The sequence below is a fragment of the Pelobates fuscus genome, chromosome 12 (genome assembly GCF_036172605.1).
Source record: "Pelobates fuscus isolate aPelFus1 chromosome 12, aPelFus1.pri, whole genome shotgun sequence".
In the NCBI taxonomy this organism is placed as follows: domain Eukaryota; kingdom Metazoa; phylum Chordata; class Amphibia; order Anura; family Pelobatidae; genus Pelobates; species Pelobates fuscus.
In genome coordinates, this window is record NC_086328.1 from 110709714 (window position 1) to 110734371 (window position 24658).

Sequence of the window (24658 nt, forward strand, 5' to 3'; positions counted from 1 at the left end):
TTAATGACATTGCAGATTCCGTGGAATGTACAAATAGTTATAGTGGCAAGAAAAAGCATATTATGAAACATAGACTATGAATTAACAAAACAACAAGATCCAATTTTAATTCGCCCTTTCTCTGTATCACTGTCTTTTTTATGTTTTCATTTTTCATACTACAAGCTCTTTATTTGAAAGAATACTGTAGCATTAGGAATACATACCTGTATAATCCAGATGCCCCTTATCATCTCCCCTCCAATTGAACAAAAATAAAATCGAAATAATTAAAAATTAAACAAATTACTCACATTTTCTAGACTCGGCGCTGCTGCAACCTCTTTTTTGGGTTGTGTCACCCTCACAGAAAAGCATTGGGTGAAATAGAGAATTTTTGTATTCAATGATTCTTTATGGCCAACGTCACGACATGTTATGGTATGAGAGTCAACATGAGAAGTAACATTCCCAGCTCTCATACCCAGAGGGCTTGAAGGCTTGGCTTAAAGTCACACTTCCAAGCCTTCTAATTAAATTAATATTGGGTTTTGGGGGGCAGGGCAGCAAGGAAGAACTGCAGGCCCTATTACAATTTCAGTAAGATGAAGTTGCTAAAGTGCCTATAGTGTCCCTTTAATCTTCCCTGGCCAGTGGTGTAACTATGGTATGGCATGTTTTAGCTCTGACGTAGGCAAGCAGGATCAACCTGTGGCAATAAGAGAAGCCAACATACAATTTCACAGTTTGAAAAAAAGGTATTTTATACCTTTTTTGTTTGCCTGATTGGCAGGTACTGGCCCTGAGTGTGTGGGCTCTACACAGCCAATCAAGACAGGAGAGGGTTGGCAACTACTAGCCCGGAAGGGCAAGTACAAATAAATTGGCTTTTTTTTGTACAACACATGGCGCATGTAATATACAGATTTGATAAATAAAGGCTTCTAGAATTCTGAGTACACTTGTGGATGGAAGAACAATCTGTTTGGGCCTAATCATATTGCCCAATTTTTTCTTAATTTAGTAGACAAATATTATATATGCAGCGATTCGGCTCGTTAATCCAAATGATTCGAGGAAAACTATTCAGGTGAACCAAAAGGGCACAAAATATGAGCCTATCACTGTACTGCAATATATATAGATTTTTCACATCATTTTAATGAAGCAATCTTTGTTTGAAAGTCAGTAGACCGAATTCCAACTGAACAGAATGGCATTCTAAATATGGTCCGGCTGATCCCTGGTTGATTTCTTTATTATTTAGTTGCTATTCCCCTAGCCATCAAATATGGGTTTTCTAGGGGTGCCATGGGCAGAACACCAAATCACAAACAGCAAAACCAGCTCATTCATTTTTTGTGAATCGATTATATGGCGATTCGGAGTTACACAATTTGGACGACATGCCAATCGCTTAAAATTCTGACATATTCCAAGTTGGCAGAAACTAAAATCACAAGTCTAGTGGTGGGTCATGACATCATTTATCCCAGCAACCTCCTGTATGACTTGTCCAGCATGACTGAGCATTCACTTGCCTGAGACACCGACCCCCACCATTGAGTGTCTTATGAATGTTACGAACACTGCCTCATTTCAAACTATGGTCATTTGTAAGCATCTCACAATCTGGCAGCCTTGTCAACTCCTGATTCTGGAGTCCACCAGGAGATTATGTCAGTGGGCATGTCCAGGCCTAGAGTACATTATATCTGCAGGCCAACAGCCCATGCGCAAAAGATACACAGTGCTCAGCTAGCGAAGGTCCTGTACAAATCCTGTATGCTGTCTCAATCCTGAAGTATTCTGCCAACACACAATGTCACAGCCTGGCCAGCCTTCCTATTCCTCCTATTCTAGTGAACCAAGGGGCAATTACCATGCCTTGCCAGCCCTTCCATGAAGCAAGGACATGTGTTCTCAAAATCAAGCAAAAAATATAACTATAATTACTGGTAACCCAATATGTATGACAATAAACAGAATTTAGACAGACCAATGCAGTGAGTTTGGATAGCCATTTGGCCACTTGGTGATGAGCTAAGTGATACCTATGGGCTTGAGAAGAGATCTTAGTTTATTGAAGCTTAAAGCAGTCATTTTAAATGAGATCCTCAGCACATTTATAATGTTTTGATAACAACCGTGCAAAGATCTCTGATACAAACTACTTGTGATGCTATGACAAAGTGCCCACGGCATCGTAGACAAAGATACAAACATTGTAACATTCTACTCTGGGCAAATAACTCTTTTAGAAGCATGTCATGCACCCTTAAAATTTTCATTGCCGTGTTACCATGGTTACCGCTGACACCCACATTTCATTCAGCAAACAAATGGAGGTGTTTATTTTCATACATGCACGCCGCTGGTGGCGTAAGCAGTGAGAACGTTTATTCACACGTTTTAAATTGTGCTGAAACTCCAGATCATTTGTCTTTTCTGTTTTCCCATCTGATTATACTTCAATGACTAAGTTTGTTTCTAAGGACCAGATACACTTATATCGGTTTCAGTTTTCTGCCTGATTCAGTGCCAAGCTCATGTTTTCAACTTTTCTTTTCCTATTTTTGTTTGTTTTATATTTTAATAATTTTTCTATTCATTTGCATTTTAGTTATTGATATTTAGATTTGTTTAATCCCTTGTAGTGTGAATTTATCATGCACCAGCACTGAGATAGGTGAATAACCTACAAACCCTCCTTCACGAATGCGCAGTCAATCATGCCATGATAAGATACATCAGTCACACTCCACGTACAGCATTCAATCAAATTACTCCCTGCAGAGCGCGCCAGTACTTTTTTTAAAATGCGTGAAGCAGACACTGTTATTATATAAAAGGACAGTTTGAGCCCCTCAATTCCTTGCTAAATCTATAGAGCTACACCAAATCACGCACTAAGAAGAGGCTTACTGTTCACAATATAGATCTTTGGTACCTTAACACTTCCGATCACTCACTCATTCGTACTACTGACACCATAATCCGTACCTGCCATGTTTATTGAATAATCACATGTAACTGCCATCCCTGTGCCAGTCTACATAGTTTAACCCTTCAACACCAGATAGGGTTAAACGGAGCACTAAAACCTGCTTCACACAATTCTATGCATCTAATGACAGCATAGTTCAAGAATTCATTGTGGTGCATCTTCCAGGCATCAACTGAAGAACTGGGTATTTTCTATGCATCAAATAATGGACTGCGTACATCTAGTCTAAGGCAAAGAAAAGTTTTTTTTTACTGTAAGAACAATAAGGATGTGGAATTCTCTGCCTGAGGAAGTGGTTTTATCAGAGTCCGTACAGATGTTTAAACAGCAACTAGATGCAAACAGAATATTCAATCATATAATTTTTCAACTGTAGGGTAATAGCTTCTTGATCCAAGGATAAATCTGACTGCCATTCTGGGGTCAAGAGGGAATTTCTTTTCCTAATTTGTTGCAAAATTGGATGTGCTTTAAACTGTTTTTTTTTTTTTGCCTTCTTTTGGATCAACAGCAAAAAACAAAGGCAAGGAAGGCTGAACTTGATGGACACATGTCTCTTTTCAGCCTAGTAACTATGTAACTATGTAACCAATATGTACCAGCCTTTAATCTTTTGATGCCTGTTACATGTAATTGTTGTAGAGACCAGATCAGCTGGTATTCAAAACACACCAATCAAGTCACTAAACCTCTCCTCACCTCAAATGCTTCTGTTAACAAACTGCACCCTTAACCATGGTTTAATCACTCATAGGTATATGTGTGTGTGTATATATATATATATATATATATATATATGTATATATATATATATATATATATATATATATATATATATACATATGTATAATCTTCATATCTTTACAACAAAACACATTTTCTCTAAATAATGTTCTCCCATCTATTTTTCACTTTCACACTAACTTCACTCATTACTAAAATAACCCTATGCTTCTGCTCAACTGCCCCTGGCAACACTATCTTCATTACTTCCATTCACTACTCCCCTCCCCTCTCTATTCATCCCATGCACTCTAAATATAACTTTCCAGCCTCACATCTCAGCAAACTGACCACGTACGAACTCAAGGAACCACACCAATCTCATACCTATCTCATGTTACTCTTCCTCTAAATCTTCCTTCAATACTGCCCTCTGGAATGCACGCTCTGTTTGCAATATTATAAAATCCACTGCTGTCCACGACCTCTTCATCTCTCGTTCCCTAGATTTACTAGCCTTAACAGAAACATGGCTCTCCCCCTCTGACACTGCTACCCTTGCATCTTTATCCTTTGGTGGTCTTCAACTTACCCACAACCCAAGACACTCTGAATGTAAAGGTGGTGGTGTAGGGTTTCTCCTCTCACCTCACTGCTCCTTCAAACATGTCTTTCCCATCATTCAAAATTAATTCGATTCGCCTTTGCAAACCCTTCTCTGCCAACATTGCCATTATTTATCACCCCCCTGGTTCCCCTCTCCTCTTCCTTTACCATTTTGCTGCCTGGCTACCCTACTTTCTCTCTTCTCATATTCCATCCCTAAATCTCGGGGACTTCAATATTCCCATTAACCCACCTTTGACCTCAGCAATCTCTAAACTACTTTCAATTACTTCCTCCCTTGGGCTATCGCAGTGGGCTAATTTTCCCACCCATGTAGCTGGCAATCCCCTCGACCTCATCTTCTTTTGCATATACAGTATCCACTCTCAGCAACACTCCATTTCCTCTCTCTGATCAACACCTCTTATCATTTGCTCTCAAGTAGCCCTTCACCCAACAACCTCAGCCTTGAGTACCCCCTCACCCAACAACCTCAGGAACCTTAATTATTTTGACCTCCAGCAGCTGTCAGCTGATATTGATTCATAACTGCTATCCATCCCTTCCCTCTCCTGTCCCTCACTGGCCTTCTCCACATATAACACTACCCTCACCTCTGCCTTGAACACTGCAGCCACGCTCCAAACATTCACCTCGAGGAGGGCACGCCCCCAACCGTGGCATACTAATTCAACACACTACCTGCAAAGATGCTCCCGTTGTGCTGAATGCTTTTCTCCATTATAGATTCATATTGTGTTCATACAGCGCAGCCCTTGCCCTGGCCATACAGTTATACTTTTCCTCTCTCATTAGTTCATGCTCTCGCAATCCCAGGCATCTCTTTGACACCTTTAATTCTCTTCTTTGCCCTGCTTTAGCCAACCCCCAAACTAACCTTACAGCCCGTAGCTTTGCATGCTACTTTACAAACAAGATTGAACAGCTAAGGAAATAATTCTCCCCACCCTGCCTTTCTCTTTCTCAATCACACGTAGATTATGCCTTTCCTACCCTTCAGACATTCTCTCCGGCTACTGAACAAGAGGTGGCTGCACTTCTCCTTTCCTCCAAACCCACCACTTGCCCACTCGATCCTATCCCACCTCACCTTATCAAATCTCTCTCCCCTTGTCTTGTGCCTTCCTTAACACACATCTTCAACTGCTCTCTCTCTTCTGACATTGTCCCTGCTGTCCTTAAACATGCCACTGTAGTACCTATCCTGAAAAAAAAATCTCTTGACCCGTCCTCCCCCTCTAACTATTATCCCATATCCCTGCTCCCTTTCTCCTCAAATCTTCTGGAAAGACTTGTCTTTACCCGTATGTCTCACTAACTCAATTCCAACTCTCTCCTTGACCCTCTTCAATCTGGCTTCCACCCTCTCCACTCTACCGAGACTGCTCTTATCAAAGTTACTAATGACCTAATCACAGTTAAATCCAAAGGCCACTACTCCTTACCACTTCTTCTTGACCTCTTTGCTGCTTTTGACACCATTGTTCATGATCTCCTTCTTCAAACTCTTCAATCACTTGGTCTCTGTGACTCTGTTCTCTCATGATTTTCCTCTTATCTCTCCCAACACTCATTTAGCATCTCCTTTTCTAATGCTACATCCTCCCCTAGTCCTGTCTAGGTCGGAGTCCCCCAAGGCTGTCCTTGGTTGCCTTCTATTTTCTCTTTATACTGCCTCTCTTGGCAAACTTATTACCTCTTTTGGATTCCACTACCACCTGTACGCTGGTGACACCCAGATATATCTCTCCTCCCCAGACCTCTCCCCTGCTGTCCTGCAACATGTCACTGCTTGCTTTACTTCCATCTCTGACTGGATGTCCTCCCGCTTTCTGAAATCTCTCAATCTCTCTAAAACTGAGCTCCTTGTCTTTCCTCCTCCTAATACTGATCCTCCTCTTTTGCTCTCCCTTCAAATTAGTGGTATCCACATAAGTCGATCCTTGCAAGCGCGCTGTCTTAGCATCATACTTGATTCCATCTTAAAAACATAGCCCGCACCTGCCCCTTTTTTACGCAGGATGCTACCAAGGAGCTTGTCCATGCTCTAGTAATTTCCCGCATGGATTATTGTAACTCTCTCCTAATTGCTCTTCCCAAAAGCCGTATTGCCCTGCTACAGTCTGTAATGAATGCTGCCGTCAGACTGATTTTCCACTCTAGTCAGTCCTCTCACACCTCACCCCTCTTTCAGTCCTTACATTGGCTTCTTGTATCCTATAGAAGTCAATTCAAAGTGCTAATCCATACCTATAAAGCACTAAACACTCTAGCCCATCTTATATCTCTTCACAGATCCATAGGTATGCCCCTTCTAGGTCTCTCTGATCTGCCTGTGACCTCTGTCGGTGACCTTCTCCTGTTCGCTGCTCGCACCCACATGGCCAACTCACGCTTGCAGGACTTCTCGCGGGTGGCTCCCTTCCTATGGAATAGCCTGCCTACCCCCATCAGACTCTCCCCTAGTCTTCAATCATTTAAAAAGTGTCTTAAAACCCATCTCTTTAGGAAAGCTTATGGCCTCCCAGAGTAACCTCTACCTCCCATACCTGTCTCTTGCTCTCTCCTTAAGGGCAGCACTTTACTCTTTCCTCCAGCTCTGCTTCACTCCCACCTTATTTGATTGTTATTTCCTGTCCTAATGTGTTTTATATCCCACCTCCTATAGACTGTAAGCTCGTTTTGAAACCATCTTTCTATGTCTCATTGTGTTTTGTTATGTTATTAAATATCTCATAAACTCTCACTGCACCTCCTCAAAAACAATACGGAGCTGATCCCCAATGAAACATCACCTTTATTGGTCCCCTTTTTAGTTCAGTGAGATCTCAATAAATTATTTAGGAAACTGCAGGTGAACTTCCCCCAGATCCGTTCAAGCACTGCTAGCACCAAATACCAAGGCTTTCATCATGAGGCTGGCAAAACTAGCTATTAGATTTCCTAACACTAGCTGGATTGCACAAGTCTACACCTCCCCAACCTAAAGATACATATTCAACACTATTAATAAACACTAACATTCCAGACCCCCCACACACAGACACACAAATAGCTGCTCCATTTATAGCCTACGCCAAGGAGTTCTGATTGGTCGTCTGAAACCTGTGTATATTGATCCGTTACTCCACATTCCGATCAATAGCTCTCTCTCTTTCTCATTGTTACTTTCTCTCTATCACTCTGCTTCTTTCTCCAAGTCTCTTTCCATTGCTTTTTGAGTTTGCCTGTCTCTCTCCCTGTCTCTCTGTGAATGTTCCATGTTGTGTCAAAATGTACTGGTCTTGTTTTATCTCTTTTTCTAGTCTGCAATTCTCTTCTCTCTCTTAGTATATCTCTCTATCAATCCCTTTCTTACTCTTAGTTTGCCTGTATGTCTTTCTCTATCTTTTTTTGCATTTGTCTATCAGTCTCCATCACTCTTTATCTAAATGTCTCTGTCTCTCTCTATTTTCTCCACATTTCTCTCTCTCTCTAATGCTGTCACTCTTCCTCTCAGTCTGTGTCTCATTCACTAGGTTTGTCTGTCGGTCTCTCTGTTATGTAATAAGGTATGATTTAAAATAAGCTAATTATCTTGAGAATTTTAGCATCCAATTTATTTACTCACTAGCATGGAATTCTTTAATTTTATTGCTAAATCGTTAAGTGGGCCAAAAGAAACTAATTTATTTTGAAAACTCATTCCAAAGCTCAGCTTGCCCTGATTCTCAGACATAGATCCATAAATGGTATTATTAGATGGAGCAGATGAGAATGTTTGAAACATCTACAGATTGTTTGTCATGATATATTAAACCCTTTTAATTGCCAGTCATTTGCCAGTGTTTCTCTGTTGCATTTTTCTGACCAACAAGACTTTGCATCTAACCCTTCCTGTCCATCACTGACTAAGTATCACTTTGATGACATCTTATGGGTGGTCTATTGGGTTCTATCTCCATGAAGGCAAATACAGGTGGGTAAATAATATTTGCTGTTTATCATGTAACTCGAAAAAAAAAAACTCAAGGAAATGTCTCTTAATCTTAAATTACAAACCATTAGAATAAGATTTTAAACGATTTGCACCATTAAGGATATATGAACATATGAGGCATCTGTGTTTAGTAAAATGAAAAGAACCCTAACTGATAGGATTAAATAGACCAGTCATAGTAGTATATGGCTGTCTTAATTTGGGAAGGGAAGATTAGAGCTCCCTCACCGCCTACTCTGCCCCTACCTGACCACGCAGCAGCCTCACTGGACCGCAGGTAAGTAATCCACTCCAGCTCTCCCAGGGAAGCTGGGTGGATTTAAATTAAAATAATAAAAAAATTATAATACTTTGTGAGTGTTGGGGGAAATGTGTGTGTCTGTGAGTGAGTGAGTGTGCATGTGTCTGTGAGTGAGTGTCTGTCAGTGAGTGTGTCTGTGTCTGTCAGTGAGTGTGTGTGTCTGTCAGTGAGTGTATGTGTCTGTCAGTGAGTGTGTGCGTCTGTCAGTGAGTGCCTGAGTAATAGTGTGTGTCTGTCAGTGAGTGTATGTGTCTGTCAGTGAGTGTGTGCATGTCAGTGTGTGCGTCTGTCAGTGTGTGCACCTGTCAGTGAGTGTGCGCCTGTCAGTGAGTGTGAGTCTGTCAGTGTGTGCCTGAGTAATAGTGTGTGTCTGTCAGAGTGTGTCAAATCAGTGAGTGTGTATGTCATTGTTTGTCAGTGTATATGAGAGTGTGTGTCTGTCAGTGAGTGTGTGTGTCTGTCTGTCTGTCTGTCAGTTGGTTAAACAGTATGTGTGCCACTGTATCTTTTAGTGAGTGTATGTCAGTGAATGCATCAGTAAGAAAGTGTCTGTCAGTCAAAGTGCATCCTTGGCAGGAAGTGGTGGGGGAAATTTAAATAAGGGGGTGGGGGGAGAGTTATTTTAGTTATTTTATTGTGAAAGCAGTAGTAATGTTGAAAGCTTAGATTGCAGTAAAGTCTCTGATTAGACAGAATCCCTGTGGTATGTGCAGACTTGCTATCACAGATAATTACATTGGCTTCTGAAGCCACAAGTGGCTATCTAGCACAAATCAAATTAACTCTGAGGCTGAGTGGTTTAATCTGAAAACCAGTACATGAAATCTCCTGACTAGAGCATTTTCTTTGCTGACAGTTAGCGTGTTTCCTTTCATGCCTCATTGCAGTGGTTACAGCGTGCACTATCTATGAGAAGACGATGTTAGGTTGGGAATTTTTTTTACTGAATAAGGAGAACGAGGAGTGAGCAAGGGATGCCCACTAATCAAGATGTGGCCAGAGGCTCGGCTATTCTGAGAATTCGAAAAAAAAAAAAAAAAGATTTACGCAACTAAACTGTAATTTAGAAAAATGTATCTTATTTACGCAGACTAATTTTTAAGCACATTTATTGTACAGTGGGACCTCGGTTTACGAATTTAATGCGTTCTCCGGGACGTTTCTTATTGGACGTTTCAAAATAAGCTGACATGGAAACCAACCCACAATGCAGAACACACAATAAAAGGCATGCAAACGACGAAGCTCAGCTCCCTACCTTTCCACAGTTTGAGAAATGCACCAAAAAAGTCCCAAAACAACTGCAAACAATTTCCATAATGGCTCCAAAACTCAATGCAAAAGCCGCTCCAACACCTCCACACGCAACGCCACGTGCTACCCACAGGCTCCAGCATGCAGGGGGCGGTGCTATAAACCTCCCAGGTGCAATGCATCCTGGGGAAACTTGCTTTGCATTGCGAAAAAAAATTGTAAACCGAGGGATTATTTTCAATGGATTTTCATTTGTAAACCGAAAATTATGTTAACCAAGGCGTTTGTAAACCGGGGTCCCACTGTAATTTAAAGACACATTACTAGGAGTATTATTGCTGTAGAGCTCTGTGATACACACCAACAATTCATTCAAAAGGCTGGTGAGATTCCTCAGTGGGCTAATGCATCATTAGTATAATCTGTTTAACCCTTGGGTCGCAGGTTCAAATCCCAGCAGAATTGACTCAGCTCTTCATTCTTCCGAGGTAGATACAATGAGTACCATTAAATTTGGTAATAGTAACCAACCCCTGGATGTTGGGTTAAGGTAACATCCCCAGGATGTACTTGAAAACCAGAGTAATCTGAATGTGCCTTTCCTGGTTATATACTTTGTTGTTATTATTCTAAGACTAATGACATTAACCATTTTATTACTCCTCAATGCTTTGCTTAGTAAGGTGAAACACACCATCACTAGAAAGGTTAAATGGTCAGACACGCAGAGCATTAGAAAACCCAGTGAGCGACCGAATGACGCAACAAATAATGGAATTGTTCTCATGTGCTAGGCTAAAGATGCTGCATCAATTTGCTGTTTCAAGTCCAGTACAATAGTGTTACAGGTCATATCACATCGCCATTGTGTGACTGATCAAAGCATTGGATCCTTGTGATTGAATTCGGAGAGAATTTCCAAGCAATATATATGGAAATGTAGTGCTGGAGGTGCAATGCTGAGGATTGCATAAACTTGCCGTTTTGTTTAAAATATATTAGGTATATGAATGCATCATACAGATCAGCTTTCTTTCTATAGAACAGGGTTAAAGATGGGCTGTCTAAGTGTTAGTAATGAAATTTGTAGCTCATTAGTAAAAAAAATATGCAGTGATAGTTGCTTTTTGGCACTGCTGTCTTGACTTACCACTGAGTCAAAGTCATGGAATGTGAATGACAGTTCAATAATTATTGCTGATTTTCATTGGAAACTTTGTCTCAACCTGATCGTGAGTAGTGGGGGTTGTGGCTCAGTAACTAGTGTAGAGTTGCATCTCTGATGAGGTGTATAGACCAGCAGCAATAAAATAGTTAAAAGTAGGTTTCTAAAATATTTTTGCACAGCTGTCCATTTCTTTGGGATACCAGGAAAAAAAAAAAAACACAGATCACATTCTCAAGCTGAGCATGTGATAGGTGGAGACTAACATATGCCAGAGCGTTATTGAGCTCTCCTGTATCCTGCGTGAAGTATATTACTGGGTCATGCATGAGACATTAGACTTCGGTGTCAACAAATTCTGATTCATACAAATTAAGGTGCGAGCAGCGGTTCTTCCAAATTCTGTGAACAATGAAACACTATATAGACAAACCATGAAGAAAAAAAAGTACAATGGACCAACAGTTTTTTGGGGGGCTTTCGGGTTTCAGAGTTCAGTGCCAAAAAAAGAGGAGATTAGTGGAAAATAAGATGAATGATGGTTAGAGGACAGCCGTTAAATTCTGGTTTTATTCAAAGATCAAGTGAGAAGTGACCAATAGATGGGAAAAGGAGGAGCAGTGAAAAGAAAACTAGATTTATATATAGTATATATTTATTAAAGGAACACTATAGTCACCTAAATTACTTTAGCTAAATAAAGCAGTTTTAGTGTATAGATCATTCCCCTGCAATTTCACTGCTCAATTCACTGTCATTTAGGAGTTAAAGGGACACTATAGTCACCTGAACAACTTTAGCTTACTGAAGCAGTTTTGGTGTATAGAACATGCCCCTGCAGCCTCACTGCTCAATCCTCTGCCATTTAGGAGTTAAATCCCTTTGTTTATGAACCCTAGTCACACCTCCCTGCATGTGACTTGCACAGCCTTCCATGAACACTTCCTGTAAAGAGAGCCCTATTTAGGCTTTCTTTATTGCAAGTTCTGTTTAATTAAGATTTTCTTATCCCCTGGTATGTTAATAGCTTGCTAGACCCTGCAAGAGCCTCCTGTATGTGATTAAAGTTCATGGGATGTGCTTTCGGGATATGTTGGGCGCTCAGATCCAGGCTATCCGGGGGATATAGAGGGGGTGTCACTAATATGTATGTCCTGCACCTGAGAGTTAATATAATTGTGTGTGCACTTTCTAACTGTCCCCTCTCAGGTCAAATGGGGAAATGCCTCTGGAATATGTGTATAAAACCAGGGAAATGCCCCTGGAATAAAACCAGTTGTGTGACTCCCATTAAACCAGTTGACTTCCAGAACTGTGTGTCGTCCAGTTACTGGTAAAAATTGGGATTATACTGCTGAACTGTGCCTTCCTTTGTGCTTTGCAGACTACCAGCGGAGATATTGGTTTTATTATTGCAGCCCTGCTACAGTAGCAAAATGCTCTTATCAATGTACTGCAACCTCTATATTTCTAATATTTATATTTTACAGTACAAGGATATGGATTGGCCTACATACACACCCATCTGAGTCGTTTGCATAATTTTTCCCCAAAGAAGTACATTTCCAGACGAATCGATTGAGCCAAACAGAATTTGTGTCTGATATGCATGTATACAAAGCTGGTTAGCTACGTGTGATCCTTGTTAGCACTGTTTGTCATTTACCACAAAGCTTATTCACGTGTAAATTCTGGGGGGAATGCAAAGTGAATTCAAAATGAATTTTACATTTTAGGCCAAAATAGCTCAATTTGAAACGGATTTTTCTAATTCCACATGTTTGACCCAAAACGACATTCAATTTGATTCCAAATAATTCACACCGTAGAGAATAACCCTGTACATATAACCACACACTCTGTGGATCGAATTAACCCCTTAAGGACACATGACGTGTGACATGTCATGATTCCCTTTTATTCCAGAAGTTTGGTCCTTAAGGGGTTAAAGGGACACTCGTGGTACCAATTCCAGCATTTTTTTTTAATCAAAAACCATAAACACAGGAATGTGCAAAATATACATATATGAAAGGAACACCCTGGGCACAATAACAACTTAATTGGGTTGAAGTTGTTTTGGTGCAGGGCACCTATCTTGACTTATCTCAAGAGGTTAAACCATTAATGATTGTTTTAACTCCAAAGTGTTTGTGCCCACCTCATTCTGCTGCAGACTGTGATTTGAATCAGTGAGCCTCGGACAGCGTCACTGCCAACAGTTTGAGAACGTCTGCTGGCAAACATATGTATTTTTCTCAACCCATTTTGTGAGCAGAGATATTGAGTGATGAACTCAATACTTTGGGGTTAAACAGCTCATTTACTACTTGGCCTGGGGATCTTCTCCCACCATAACAACTTCATTCAAGTGAAGTTGTTTTGGCACCCATCGTGTCCCTTTAAAGAGACCAAAACCTATTATCACATTCATTAAAGTTGTATTTGAGTGTGCCTTAATGATTCTGTTAGGATGGAATGCAGAAACACAACAAGTGAAATGGTAGCTACAAGTTAATGAGGAAATGTTTGAACCCATGTTGGGTTACTGCATTACCTCAGCATGTTCCCATTATTGCCGCACTTTGGGGATCTGTTGCTAAGCCAGGAATTATTGAGAAAGGACAAAGGAATTGCAAATAATAGGCTAACAGAGTATTTTAGCCCAACATTTCTCATTTCCTGGTCAATAGTCCACAATTTCTGGTATAGTAAAAAAACTAAAACCAGATGTTAGACACTTTCATCAAAGGGTTAAATCAATAATCCATGAAGAGGTTGGTGGGCAGGTAGGTTGGGATCTCCAGCTGCTGGCAATCCAGTCATGAAGTCACGTAATATATCCCAACCACAGCCCTACCCCGCCCTCTCACATAACAGTGTTCATCTTTAGCCACTTGAAATTTTGGTAAGTATTAGGTAAGTACACAAATAAACTATACATGATGCACATTGCTCACAAAACACCATGCAATGTATAGATTCAAAAAACTCCTCTCCATGACAGCTCCAGAAACTGTTGGGGTGTGCGGCCATTGACCTTAAATTTGAATTTCACTTTGAATCCCCAAGAAGTTACACCTTAGTAAATAAACCTGCTGGAACAGTCTTCTGGTGAATGCAATAAAACTAACTGAGATACAGAAGGGGCAGTAGACTCCTTGAATAGACACACACACACACACACACATATTATTGTTGTACATCACCTACATGTTTTCAGTTGGACTCTGGGAAGTCGCTTTGGGCACTGAAATTTCAAGAAATTGTGTAACCACAACTATCCCACAGTTCCCAGTTGGACATGCAAATGAGCACAGACAGGCATCGTGTTTCAGTCTTCACCCTTCATGTCTGCCAGTTGGCTTCGCTGTGGCACGCTGTTTTAAACGGTTTGTTTTTTAACCAAATCATGGGTTATGATCCAAAAGGACCAACAATCAAAAAGGGTAAAGAAATTGGCCATGGACTGTACAGTTTCAACCTTTTGGCTCATCTGCATGGAGCCAGTGCCAGTCTGCAAGTTGAAGTCTCTCGGTGAGTATATGCTGTAGATATATATTCAGGAATTTGTAGTCCTATGCTATCAGAATTTAGTAAAGGCTAACAGTGACATAGAGATGGTGGTAGTAGTAGATACCTAGACTAGCCTTCCAGTTGAAGCAGCAAAGGCTAACTGTGATATAGAAAGAGTAGTAGATAACTGGAATAGCCTTCGAGTGGAAGCAGTAAAAGCTGACAGTGATATAGAAAGAGTAGTAGATACCTGGAATAGCCTTCCAGTGGAAGTCGTACAGGCTAACCGTAATAAAGACATTGTAGTATATACCTAGAATAGCCTTCCAGTGGGGAAGCAGTAAAGGCTAACAGTGATATAGAAGGGTTAGAATAGCCTTCCAGTGGGGATGCAGTAAGGCTAACAGTGATATAGAAAGGGTACTAGATTCCTGGAGTAGCCTTCCAGTGGGAAAAGTACACAGTAAAAGCAGTAAGACTGAGGATTCCTATTGGACAGTCTGAATCATGTTTTCACATTAAGACTCACATGGATTAAAAACTCAGCTTCCCACATAGTCCTAATGCAGTCCCAGGCTTTACTGCGCCAGTGTTTAGTGGCGCCATAGATGTATTTGAAAAATCAAGCAATGTGGCCCCATCTGGCAAACTGACAAATCTGAGCCAATATTGGCTAAACATAAGCTTTTTCATAATTTCCTGAAAGGTCCAGAGTATGATCCGGCCAAGTCTTGCTTTTGGCACAGTCTGAATTCCTAGAATTTAACGAACTCAACGCACACGACGTCTGTGTTAATGTGGGAATGTCTCTTCAATTTATATATTTTTTTGTTTATTGTAGAAGAGAATGGCTTTCCAACAAGATGATTAACAGGGATCCTGGACCAGTTTGACATTTTAGCCTTTCTGAGTGTTACTGGAAGGATGCAGGCAAAACACAGTGCACATCACAAAAATTAACCCTCTAAGTACTGGTGATTTTTTGCAATATTTTTTACTTCAATGACATTATCTATTTTCAAACAAAAAATGTACATCACCTTAACACTAACATTACCTAAACAAATCTGTAAGCCCCCAAGGACTCCGCACCCCCAGATCTGCTTACCCCACTGGTAGATGCCACAGAAACGAGTACAATGATAGATAGAGATATCAGATTCCTATTAACAATCACCTCACATAACCAAGTATTGATCTTTCACAAACCAGCCAATCTTTCCGTTCCACACCATTACACGCCTTCGATAATTCTACTGGAAGATGACATTGGCAAACCCAAGCTTCTATGGGTAACTACATATCCAATCATCCTCCGCTGCCTTAGAATGATGGGCCTAATACGTGGATGTAATACTTGGTGGTATATTGACTAAACTTTGAATTATAACAAATTCAGTTTAAATAGCACAAGTCAGGCAGATAGAGCTAGGTTCTGCCTGTTGCTATGTTGGAGATTTCTGCCAACATTTACTATATATTATTCAGTTCATTACATTGTACAGCGCTACGGAATCTGATGGCGCTATATAAATAATAAAATAATAATAATAATTACATATCAGCGTTTAGTGAATAAATCCCTTGGTGTGGATGATATGTGCGGAATGTTATACGATAACACTTAGATTAACACATTACATGGATAAATGTATCCTTTGATGGAATCATTACCCAACCCGCTGTATCACTAGCATTCCACCATGAAGCACTGGGTTCCAGAAATACCCCCAAATGATGTCAGTTATCTTAAATAAAGGGTGATCTGCAATTACTGCACTTCAGAGCTGAGCAATGCATCTTCCTCCTGCAAGGAATTTCGTGAGGAGCTTTCTGACCAGGTGATAATAATACATACAGTGTCACATGGGTAGGAGGTTGGAGAATTGGCATGTATGTATATGGCAGAAAATACCAAATGTATTCATTGTTCACATATACACTGCAACACAAACTATTAACTGAGAGTCTGGGTGACTCATTCCACACCAGCAGGGGAAGTGTTAAATAATGCACATTTTGAGCAGATATTTGAACTTGCAGAATTCCCTGTGAGCTTAGTTCGCAAATCCCAATCAGAGACTGGTGACAGCAGCTTGTCCTTCCAGTATGGAACCACAAGATATGTACAGTATGGACCCAAAGTACAGGTAATGGAGAAGACATTAATGTATGTATGAGGTATAGGATGACATGCCTTGTGAATCCTACATACAGACAGCACCATCACCCCCTACCTGCCCTCCATCCCTCTGTCACTTACCTATAAACAGTATGGGGAAGGTGATAAAGAGCAAGAACACATGAGGGACCACATTAAGGGCATCCACAAAGCATCCATTGTTGAGGACTCCCTTGTCCACATTGTAAGCCAGGGAACTGTTTTCATTGCCACAGAAAGCTAAGGACATGATGGATCTTGGAGAGGATCAGACACACACAGGGACACTATCTTCCAGGATGTCCTCCAGGGTCCACAGCAAAGGTGGAGGTCTACCTAGGACACATGTCATGGGTGTAGAGAGGAGGTTTCAATGCTGGGGGCTCCATTGGTGATCTGAGGGGTGACAAATTCTGCAGGATACATGCCAACCACAGCACTCTGAAACAAAGAGGAGAGGGGCTGGGAGGAGGAGAGGAGGCACTTGTTTGATATGATTTGGCTGGTCTAGATGCCACCTCCACTCATCACATTGGGGGCAGTAGATGACAGGAAGGAGCTCAGGCTGGAGCTGTGTCTCTTTTGGATTGCAGTCTGGAAATAGCTTGTCCCCCTCTGCTGGGATGCCTTGCCTTGTCTGGGGTGATGGAGTGGGAGGGTAGCTGGGGGTCTCTCCCCTCCCTGCTGTCAGAGCATGGCCCTTTGGTGTCTGCCTAGAGAGCCGGGAGCTGCTTTGTGCTGGTAGCTGCAGAGCTTCTCTTAAAGGGCCAGTACTCCTTCCTCTTCACACACAGCAGCAGCAGCACTCCCTACAAGCAGACAGAGGGAGCTGCATGTGTGCAAATCTGTGTCATTGAAAGGGGAGGACTGCCATCTGTTAAAAGAATACTTCCAGAGAAATACATCATTTGGTGGATACATGCACAGCACAGTGGAATACAATGTGACTTTGCCTTATCCTTCCTCAGCCCTGTCCAGCTAAACCAGCACAATATAAACACTTCTCACACAAAAAAAAAAAACAGCATTTTATTTAACCCGTTATTTAACCTCTTATATGCTGCATGAAACACACGCATAGTGTCTCTGATGGTCAGTCACATCTGATATTCAATGTCTACTAATAATATAAATATTATTATGAATAATAATAATAATAATAATAATAATGTGTGACTGATTCAATTAACCCTTTCAGTTCCAGAGATGTAAAGTAAGCATTGCAACATTGTTGTTAGATGATGACAAATAGAGGCAGAGAGTGACTACTCAAGGTTAACCCTTTAACTGCATGAATGGATTTTTTAATTTTTTTTTTATATTTTAAATTAATTTAAACCATTTGCAATGATTAACAAAAATGAAATTGAGTAGCACTACTTCCTGGGATCAAGTCCTAAATAAATAAACATGTTCACCTTTTAAATAACTGATATCATCCCACTCCTTTCTATTAAAATCTTTTCCACCTGACAATGCGTGTACAGAGTACAGCCTGGGCCAGTCTTTCTAACTCTGGCCCTTTGGGCAAACTATGACTTTATACACTGACACTGAGTGTCTATTATCTATATACTGCCCCCTCTGCATGCAGGTATGGTAAATGCAATATGGACTAAAATCATACAAATAACCTCATCGTTTATGTGACAAAGTGTAAAATAGTGCAAAATATTGGAAAAAGTAAACGTTGAGAATGATATAATGATATAAAAAATGAATTCCTGCCAAATAATTCCCTGTATCTGATTCTGCCATGCCTCCATCACTAATAAGGAGGATAGAAAATAATATAGATAGACTTGGCTTACTAGTCAAATACCAATATAATATCAATTAAAATCCGCTATACAGTATTCAACACGAAGAAAAGTGGCATTTAATCAATTCTAGGTCCCTGGAGGCTGCGTCATTGGAAAATATGGCCAGAGCTCTGTATACATGTTCCTGTACTCTAACATATGCACCAGCTTGCCGAAGTGCTTTATGTGCGAAGTGTGTGTCTTCGTTTTACAGGAAGTGCAGATGCCAATAGAAATGTGAACTTTTATAACTTAAACTTGTTATACTCTCCTGACTCTCAATCAGACAACAGGTCCTGTTGCTTCCTGGTTGCTTAGTTCAATCGATATAAACGTAAAAAGCAGCAATTGCCCAGAGCACCTGCCTTTCAAAGATTTCTCATTGAGCTGCACTGGAAACTCTGTGATTGGACAGCAACGGAATGTCCGGGCGGAGTTAGAAGGGGAAGGCTTGTAAAGGCAGTAGACAAGAGATCTACAGCTATTGCAAGCTGTTTTTAGATACACCTCCAATAAAAACTGCATAATTAAGTACATGCAAATTTTCATTGGGGGTGTATCTACTAAAAGTAGGCATACCCAAGTGTTTTATATTTTGGCAGTGGAGTTCCCCTTTAGGGACACATATAATGTTGTCATATTTATGAAAACACATGAAAAGTGTTGCCCTGCAGTATGTATAGTACATATTCTACGGGGTTCTAATTACTTAAACCCCTTCTTCTGTCGATATGTATACATGATACGTGTCCCTGAAAACATGGTGTATATGGTCCTACATTTAATCAGCGTGGAAACTCAGTCCCCTCTGAAAAATTGTAGGGGAATGAGTTCCCATTGGTCTCCCACTGTACTAGAGCCCAGATTTCGCCAGGGAGATTTTGTCAATGTCATATTTATTAATATGTGTGGAGCTAGTTTAAAGCTTCCCTGAACTGTGAATATACTTTAAGCTATCACATTTCTGTTTATATAAGCAATCTATCAAATTAAAATATTATATTTAACGTATACTTATTAAAATATGAGATTTTAGGGGACAATCTAAACGAATGCAATGTGTGCGAATGATAGTTAACCTCTAAACAGTGTCCCACCTTTAGCACAATTTTAGTTTAATGAACTTCAGTTTTGGAGCATAGATCATGTCTATGCTGTCTCACTGCTGCACTTTTGTTTCTATTTATGCAGCCGAAGCCACACCTCCCCTGGCTGTAATTCACACAACCTGCACGAACATTTTTATTTTTCAATCAAAGCTTACAGCACAGTGTGTTTTCTTTAGAAATACATATCTCTTGATCTGTTAATTGACTTTAATCACACACATGAGGTTGATGTAGGCTCTACCGGGCAATTAACAAAGCATTAGATAATAAATTCTAAATTAAACAGACCATGCAATAAAGGAAGTTATAAAATGACCCAAGGGAGGTGTGGCTATAGCTGCATAAACAAAGTAATCTAACTCCTAAATGGCAGACAATTAAGCAGTGGAACTGCAGGTGCATGATAAATACACCAAAAAAATCGTATTACTATGCACTCTTGAGATATCTTCATCTCACTCTTAACAAAAAAAAAAAGCTATAATGAAATCCGTATCTGTTTTCCTTCTCTATAACATTGATAGATATTATATCATAACCGGGCATTTGTTGCTCATTTCCTTCTCACCTGAAATTGTCAGCAGCATTGGGACTGTCCAATTGAAGCCAGGACGGTTGGGAGTTATGTTGTCATTGTCTGTTAACACTCCTGGGAAAAGATGCCTTAAATGCCAAGATTTAAAAAAAAAAAAAAGACATACCACTTGTTTCAGCACTAATATGTAAATCGCACCCTGTCGGTCTATATCATGGTAGCACCCTACTAGCAGGTATGATGAACTAGACCCTATACAGGATGTTCTGACCTTTGTGTCACATTTGGATTATGGACCATGGTTAGTCAGCTGTGCTCTGAATTCCAATGTCACAACAAACATGTCCTCCTTCTGAAGGACACACGGCTGGGGTCTGCATTAGCATACATCTTTCATAATCCCAGAGAAGCAATGCAGTTTCTTCCCGTTACTGTAGCTATATGAGATTTCCTTATTTAGTTGAAGATCTTATATAATATATGTTTTTATTGCAGTACACTGCGTGAGCTATACTTCCCAATTTCCTTTTTCTGGATTTTTTAAATCACTAATATAAAAATCAAACCTGGTTATTTCCCTGGGGATCGTACATGCATGAATCACTCTTACGATGCACAGATGGGGTATATATGTGTTATATTCAAATTGCTGATACAAATTTGGATATCATATTGACTTGAGTATTTACTTTATCAGGTACACCCCTATAGTGTTGGGTAGAATCCAATATTGCCTCCAGAACAGTCTAAATTATTTGTTGCATGAAATTACCAAGGTGATGGAAAAAGTGTCCAAGGGACAATCTATGCACATCTTCCACCCATGCATTCATGTTGCAGACTTCTTATTTCACCTCATCCTAAAAGGTGTTCTGGTAGGTTGAGATTTGGCTTCTGGCCATTGGAGTAAACTAAAGTCTTGGACTGGATGTATCTCTTAAGTACCTGTCACTTGCTCCATGATTTAAAGCAGGCTTCCCCAAACTCCGGCCCTCCTGATGTTGCTGAACTCCCATGATTCTAAGCCTATCTATTTCATTCATAGAATCATGGGAGTTGTAGTTCAGCAACATCTGGAGGGCCATAGTTTAATGAAGCCTGATTTAAAGGATGCAGGAAAGAGCCAGCAAGTGCATCCTACCCTTTCTCAGAGTAGGCATCTCTCGTAGACAGTCATGTATAGGCAGATGCTTGCTAGTAAACCCAGCCATGACTGGAAGTAACCTGTTGAATATACATAGACTGTTGCGATATGTATCCCTTTACAGCAACAAGTTATCCATTTCTTCTGAGTACGTTGTCTGGAGCACCACGGATCTGGAGTTTTATATATGGAGCAATTATAGTTTGAGCAGTCTTTACCTGCTCTGTAAATGTGAGTCCACTAAAATATTCCTTCTTTTCCTTAAACCTTATTAATGGTTTTACACTATATATGTGTTTTTTCATTTTTCATGTGCAATATTATAGAGACCTTTGTTTAGGTAAGATATTAAATACAAAGAATTGAGGTGATCATATTTGCACAAAACACTTTAATAACACAGCGTGCCTTATGTAGTTCATTTAATGCTCATTTTGTACAAAGGGGTCTAAATAATGTGAAGGAACCATTCCAAGCACCTTTATACCATTGCTATCTGCCACACTCTATGGAAAATCCTGGGGCGACCATCTGCTTGCTGCAGCCAAAATATAATTCCCTAGACCCGGGTTCACAACCTATGGCATGTGTGCCATGCATAGCACTCGATGTGCCTTTGTATGGCATTCAAGGCTTCCAGTGCTAAACAGGCTCCGGCCTATCAGGAGTTCCAGTGGTCCTTCAGATATCTATCTGCTTGTGCAAACCGGGCGGTGATTTCAAATGGTGAGAGACAATCCTCAATCTACACATTGCAGCACTGAGAGGAAGTGATCTCCCATCACTTCCTCCAAGAACTTGTGACCTGTAATCCACATTGCCTGCACCAGCTATTGCAGCTTCTGCCCCTGCCCTTGACCTGAACTTGGCCAGGGAGTCCCCAAAGGCCCCCAGAGAAGCCACCCACGCAAATAGATATACACAGAGCTGCAGAAAATTCTACAAATAGCCTACACACGGACACACATACATTCCCCACAAACATAATGACCCTGACAATTCACATACATGCACACATCACCACAAGCAGCCTCATGCATACAAACACCACCAAACACACAATGTGACATTTCATCCACACAAACAATTCCACAAGCAGCCCCCATACACAGCACACATTCATTCGAATCATACACAATACCACAAACTACTCATGATGAACATATACAATATAACAGACACATACGCACAAATATAACGCTTCAAATCAACTGCAGCACCCACAAATAACACAAGCAGAACATACGACAACATGCACACTTCAATTTAAAAAAAAAAATAGGGCCGTCACGCCAAGGGACTTCAAGATCTTGTTTTGTCACAGTACTACTAAAAGATTGCCCACCCCTGGCCTAGACCTAGCAATGCTTCTTAAATAATAAACAGCCAGGTTTTCACATCCCTGCTTAAACCTGATTTTAGAACGCCAGATTTACTGCTTCCCCTCTCCCACAAAAGAAAAAAATATTAAACAGTATTAAACAGTATTTATTTTTTATTTTTTTATCTATCTTTAACTCCACACTACCTTTAAAAGATTGAACCTTAGAATGCAGTCACAAATGCAAGTCCCTTTTTTATGGTAATTCTCACTGTTATTTCATCATCAGTCTCTGAGATTGTGTAAAAATCCCAGACAATTCATCATCATTCCTGATATGGGGAAATCATCTGGCGGCAACAATCATACCAAGCACAAAGTCACTCAACATTTATAAAAGCCTGGGATGCTTTGTTTGCATAAACAGAATATTCAAGGATATAGTTGATATGTACGTAAGCAGGTTCTTGATCCACGGAGAATGCTGATAAGCATAATTAGAGTCAAGAAGGCATAATTGGAAATGGCAACAATTGTTTTTTTTGTTTGTTTTTTTCTTCTTTTGGATCAACTGCAGAAAAGAATGAGCTTCACAGTTGAACTTGATGGATGTTTTTTTTTTTTTAACTTGGACAACTATGTAACTGGGTACACGGGTTAGTCGTAATAGATTTCATTTTTTAAATTTTATTCTCAATGCCATCTAAGGGTCTATGTCAAACCTTCTTTGAAATTATTCCAACATCTTAGCCTTTTACTTGAAAGTGTTTCTACAACTAACTTGTCTGAAAAAAAAAAAACACTGTATGAAAATAGCCAGTCACTTTTCCTAGACTTTCTTCTCACATGGAACATATTTCAAATCATTTTTTAGTGCTGACATGATTTATGAATTGCACTCATAAATTCAGGAAAACGTCAGCCATTTTTGTTATCCCTCAAAACCAACAACTTTTTGAATGATGGAAAAAGAAACAAATGTAAACGTGATTTCAAAATGGACAATGAAGGCAAGTGTCTCCTTAAATATTTCAATGAATTTAGCACAATATGAGAGGGAAACTTTTATCCTATTTTTGCTAAGCGTGTCGTGGCCACTCTTTCCATATATTGTGTGCATTGCCCAATAAATCAAGTATGGCTGACATATTAAAGCATTGACTTTTCCAGCAAGCCATGACCTTCCACTTCATGAATTATATATTTTTATTTGAGAAGTCATTTACCAGAGTACATTAATGATTTGTCCTGAGCAATTTATTCACCATTGTTTCCAACATTTTAGAAGCACAATGAAGGCCATCTTTGTTTTCTGAAATCTTAACTGGATTGTAAGATGGCCACCACCTCACTCTGAAGACAGACTTGGGATAACTACAAGTGATGAGGTACTGACAGACTTTGCCAGTAGCACATTCAGAGCATTATTCTCAACTGACTATTGTTACATGTCAAGAATATAACTCTTAATAGAATTATCAGGTTTCTATAGCAAGCTGAAGGTCAAATGTTCTAAGATGGAAGTAACATCATGTCTCCACCAAAGAGAGCATGGGGGATTATAAGAATGGAGGAAGGAGGCAGTCATATAGAAAAAACATTATGTAGTTAAACTTTGTAGTAAACATAAAAAAAAATCTAAATAATGATATTTTGTGGTTTGAGGACTTTTTATTGCAGACTGGATTAGCAGGATCGTATTTCTACCAGGGCATCAAGAAGGCCATTTTGAAAAGAAAATAACAGAGGAATGAAGCAAAGAGAATGGAATTGGATATCATGGTTTATATTTGTGGGTTATCAAGGCAGAGAGGTGACCAAATGTGTTTAAAGGGACACTATAGACACCCAAAACACTTCAGCTCATTGAAGGGGTCTGGGTGCTGCAAACTCCCATCACCCTTAAACCTGAGCATGTAATTATTGCAGTTTATATAAACTGCAATAATTACCTCTGAGGGTTAACTCCTCCTCTAGTGACTGTCTACCAGACAGCCACGAGAGGGACTTTCTGAATTGAAACAGACCTCTGGTC

General features: G+C 40.1%; 1 protein-coding gene across 3 annotated transcripts in view; it reads right to left on the minus strand.

The window, feature by feature from the left end:
• ABCC8 (ATP binding cassette subfamily C member 8) overlaps positions 1 to 17512 on the minus strand; it is a 187996-nt gene extending 170484 nt beyond the window's left edge. For all 3 annotated transcript variants that reach the window (XM_063437920.1, XM_063437919.1, XM_063437918.1), the window contains exon 1: positions 16815 to 17512. In XM_063437920.1, the coding sequence (XP_063293990.1) occupies positions 16815 to 16962 (148 nt within the window). In that variant the 5' untranslated portion in view covers positions 16963 to 17512. The remainder of the gene's footprint in view (positions 1 to 16814) is intronic.
• Positions 17513 to 24658: the final 7146 nt, after the last annotated feature.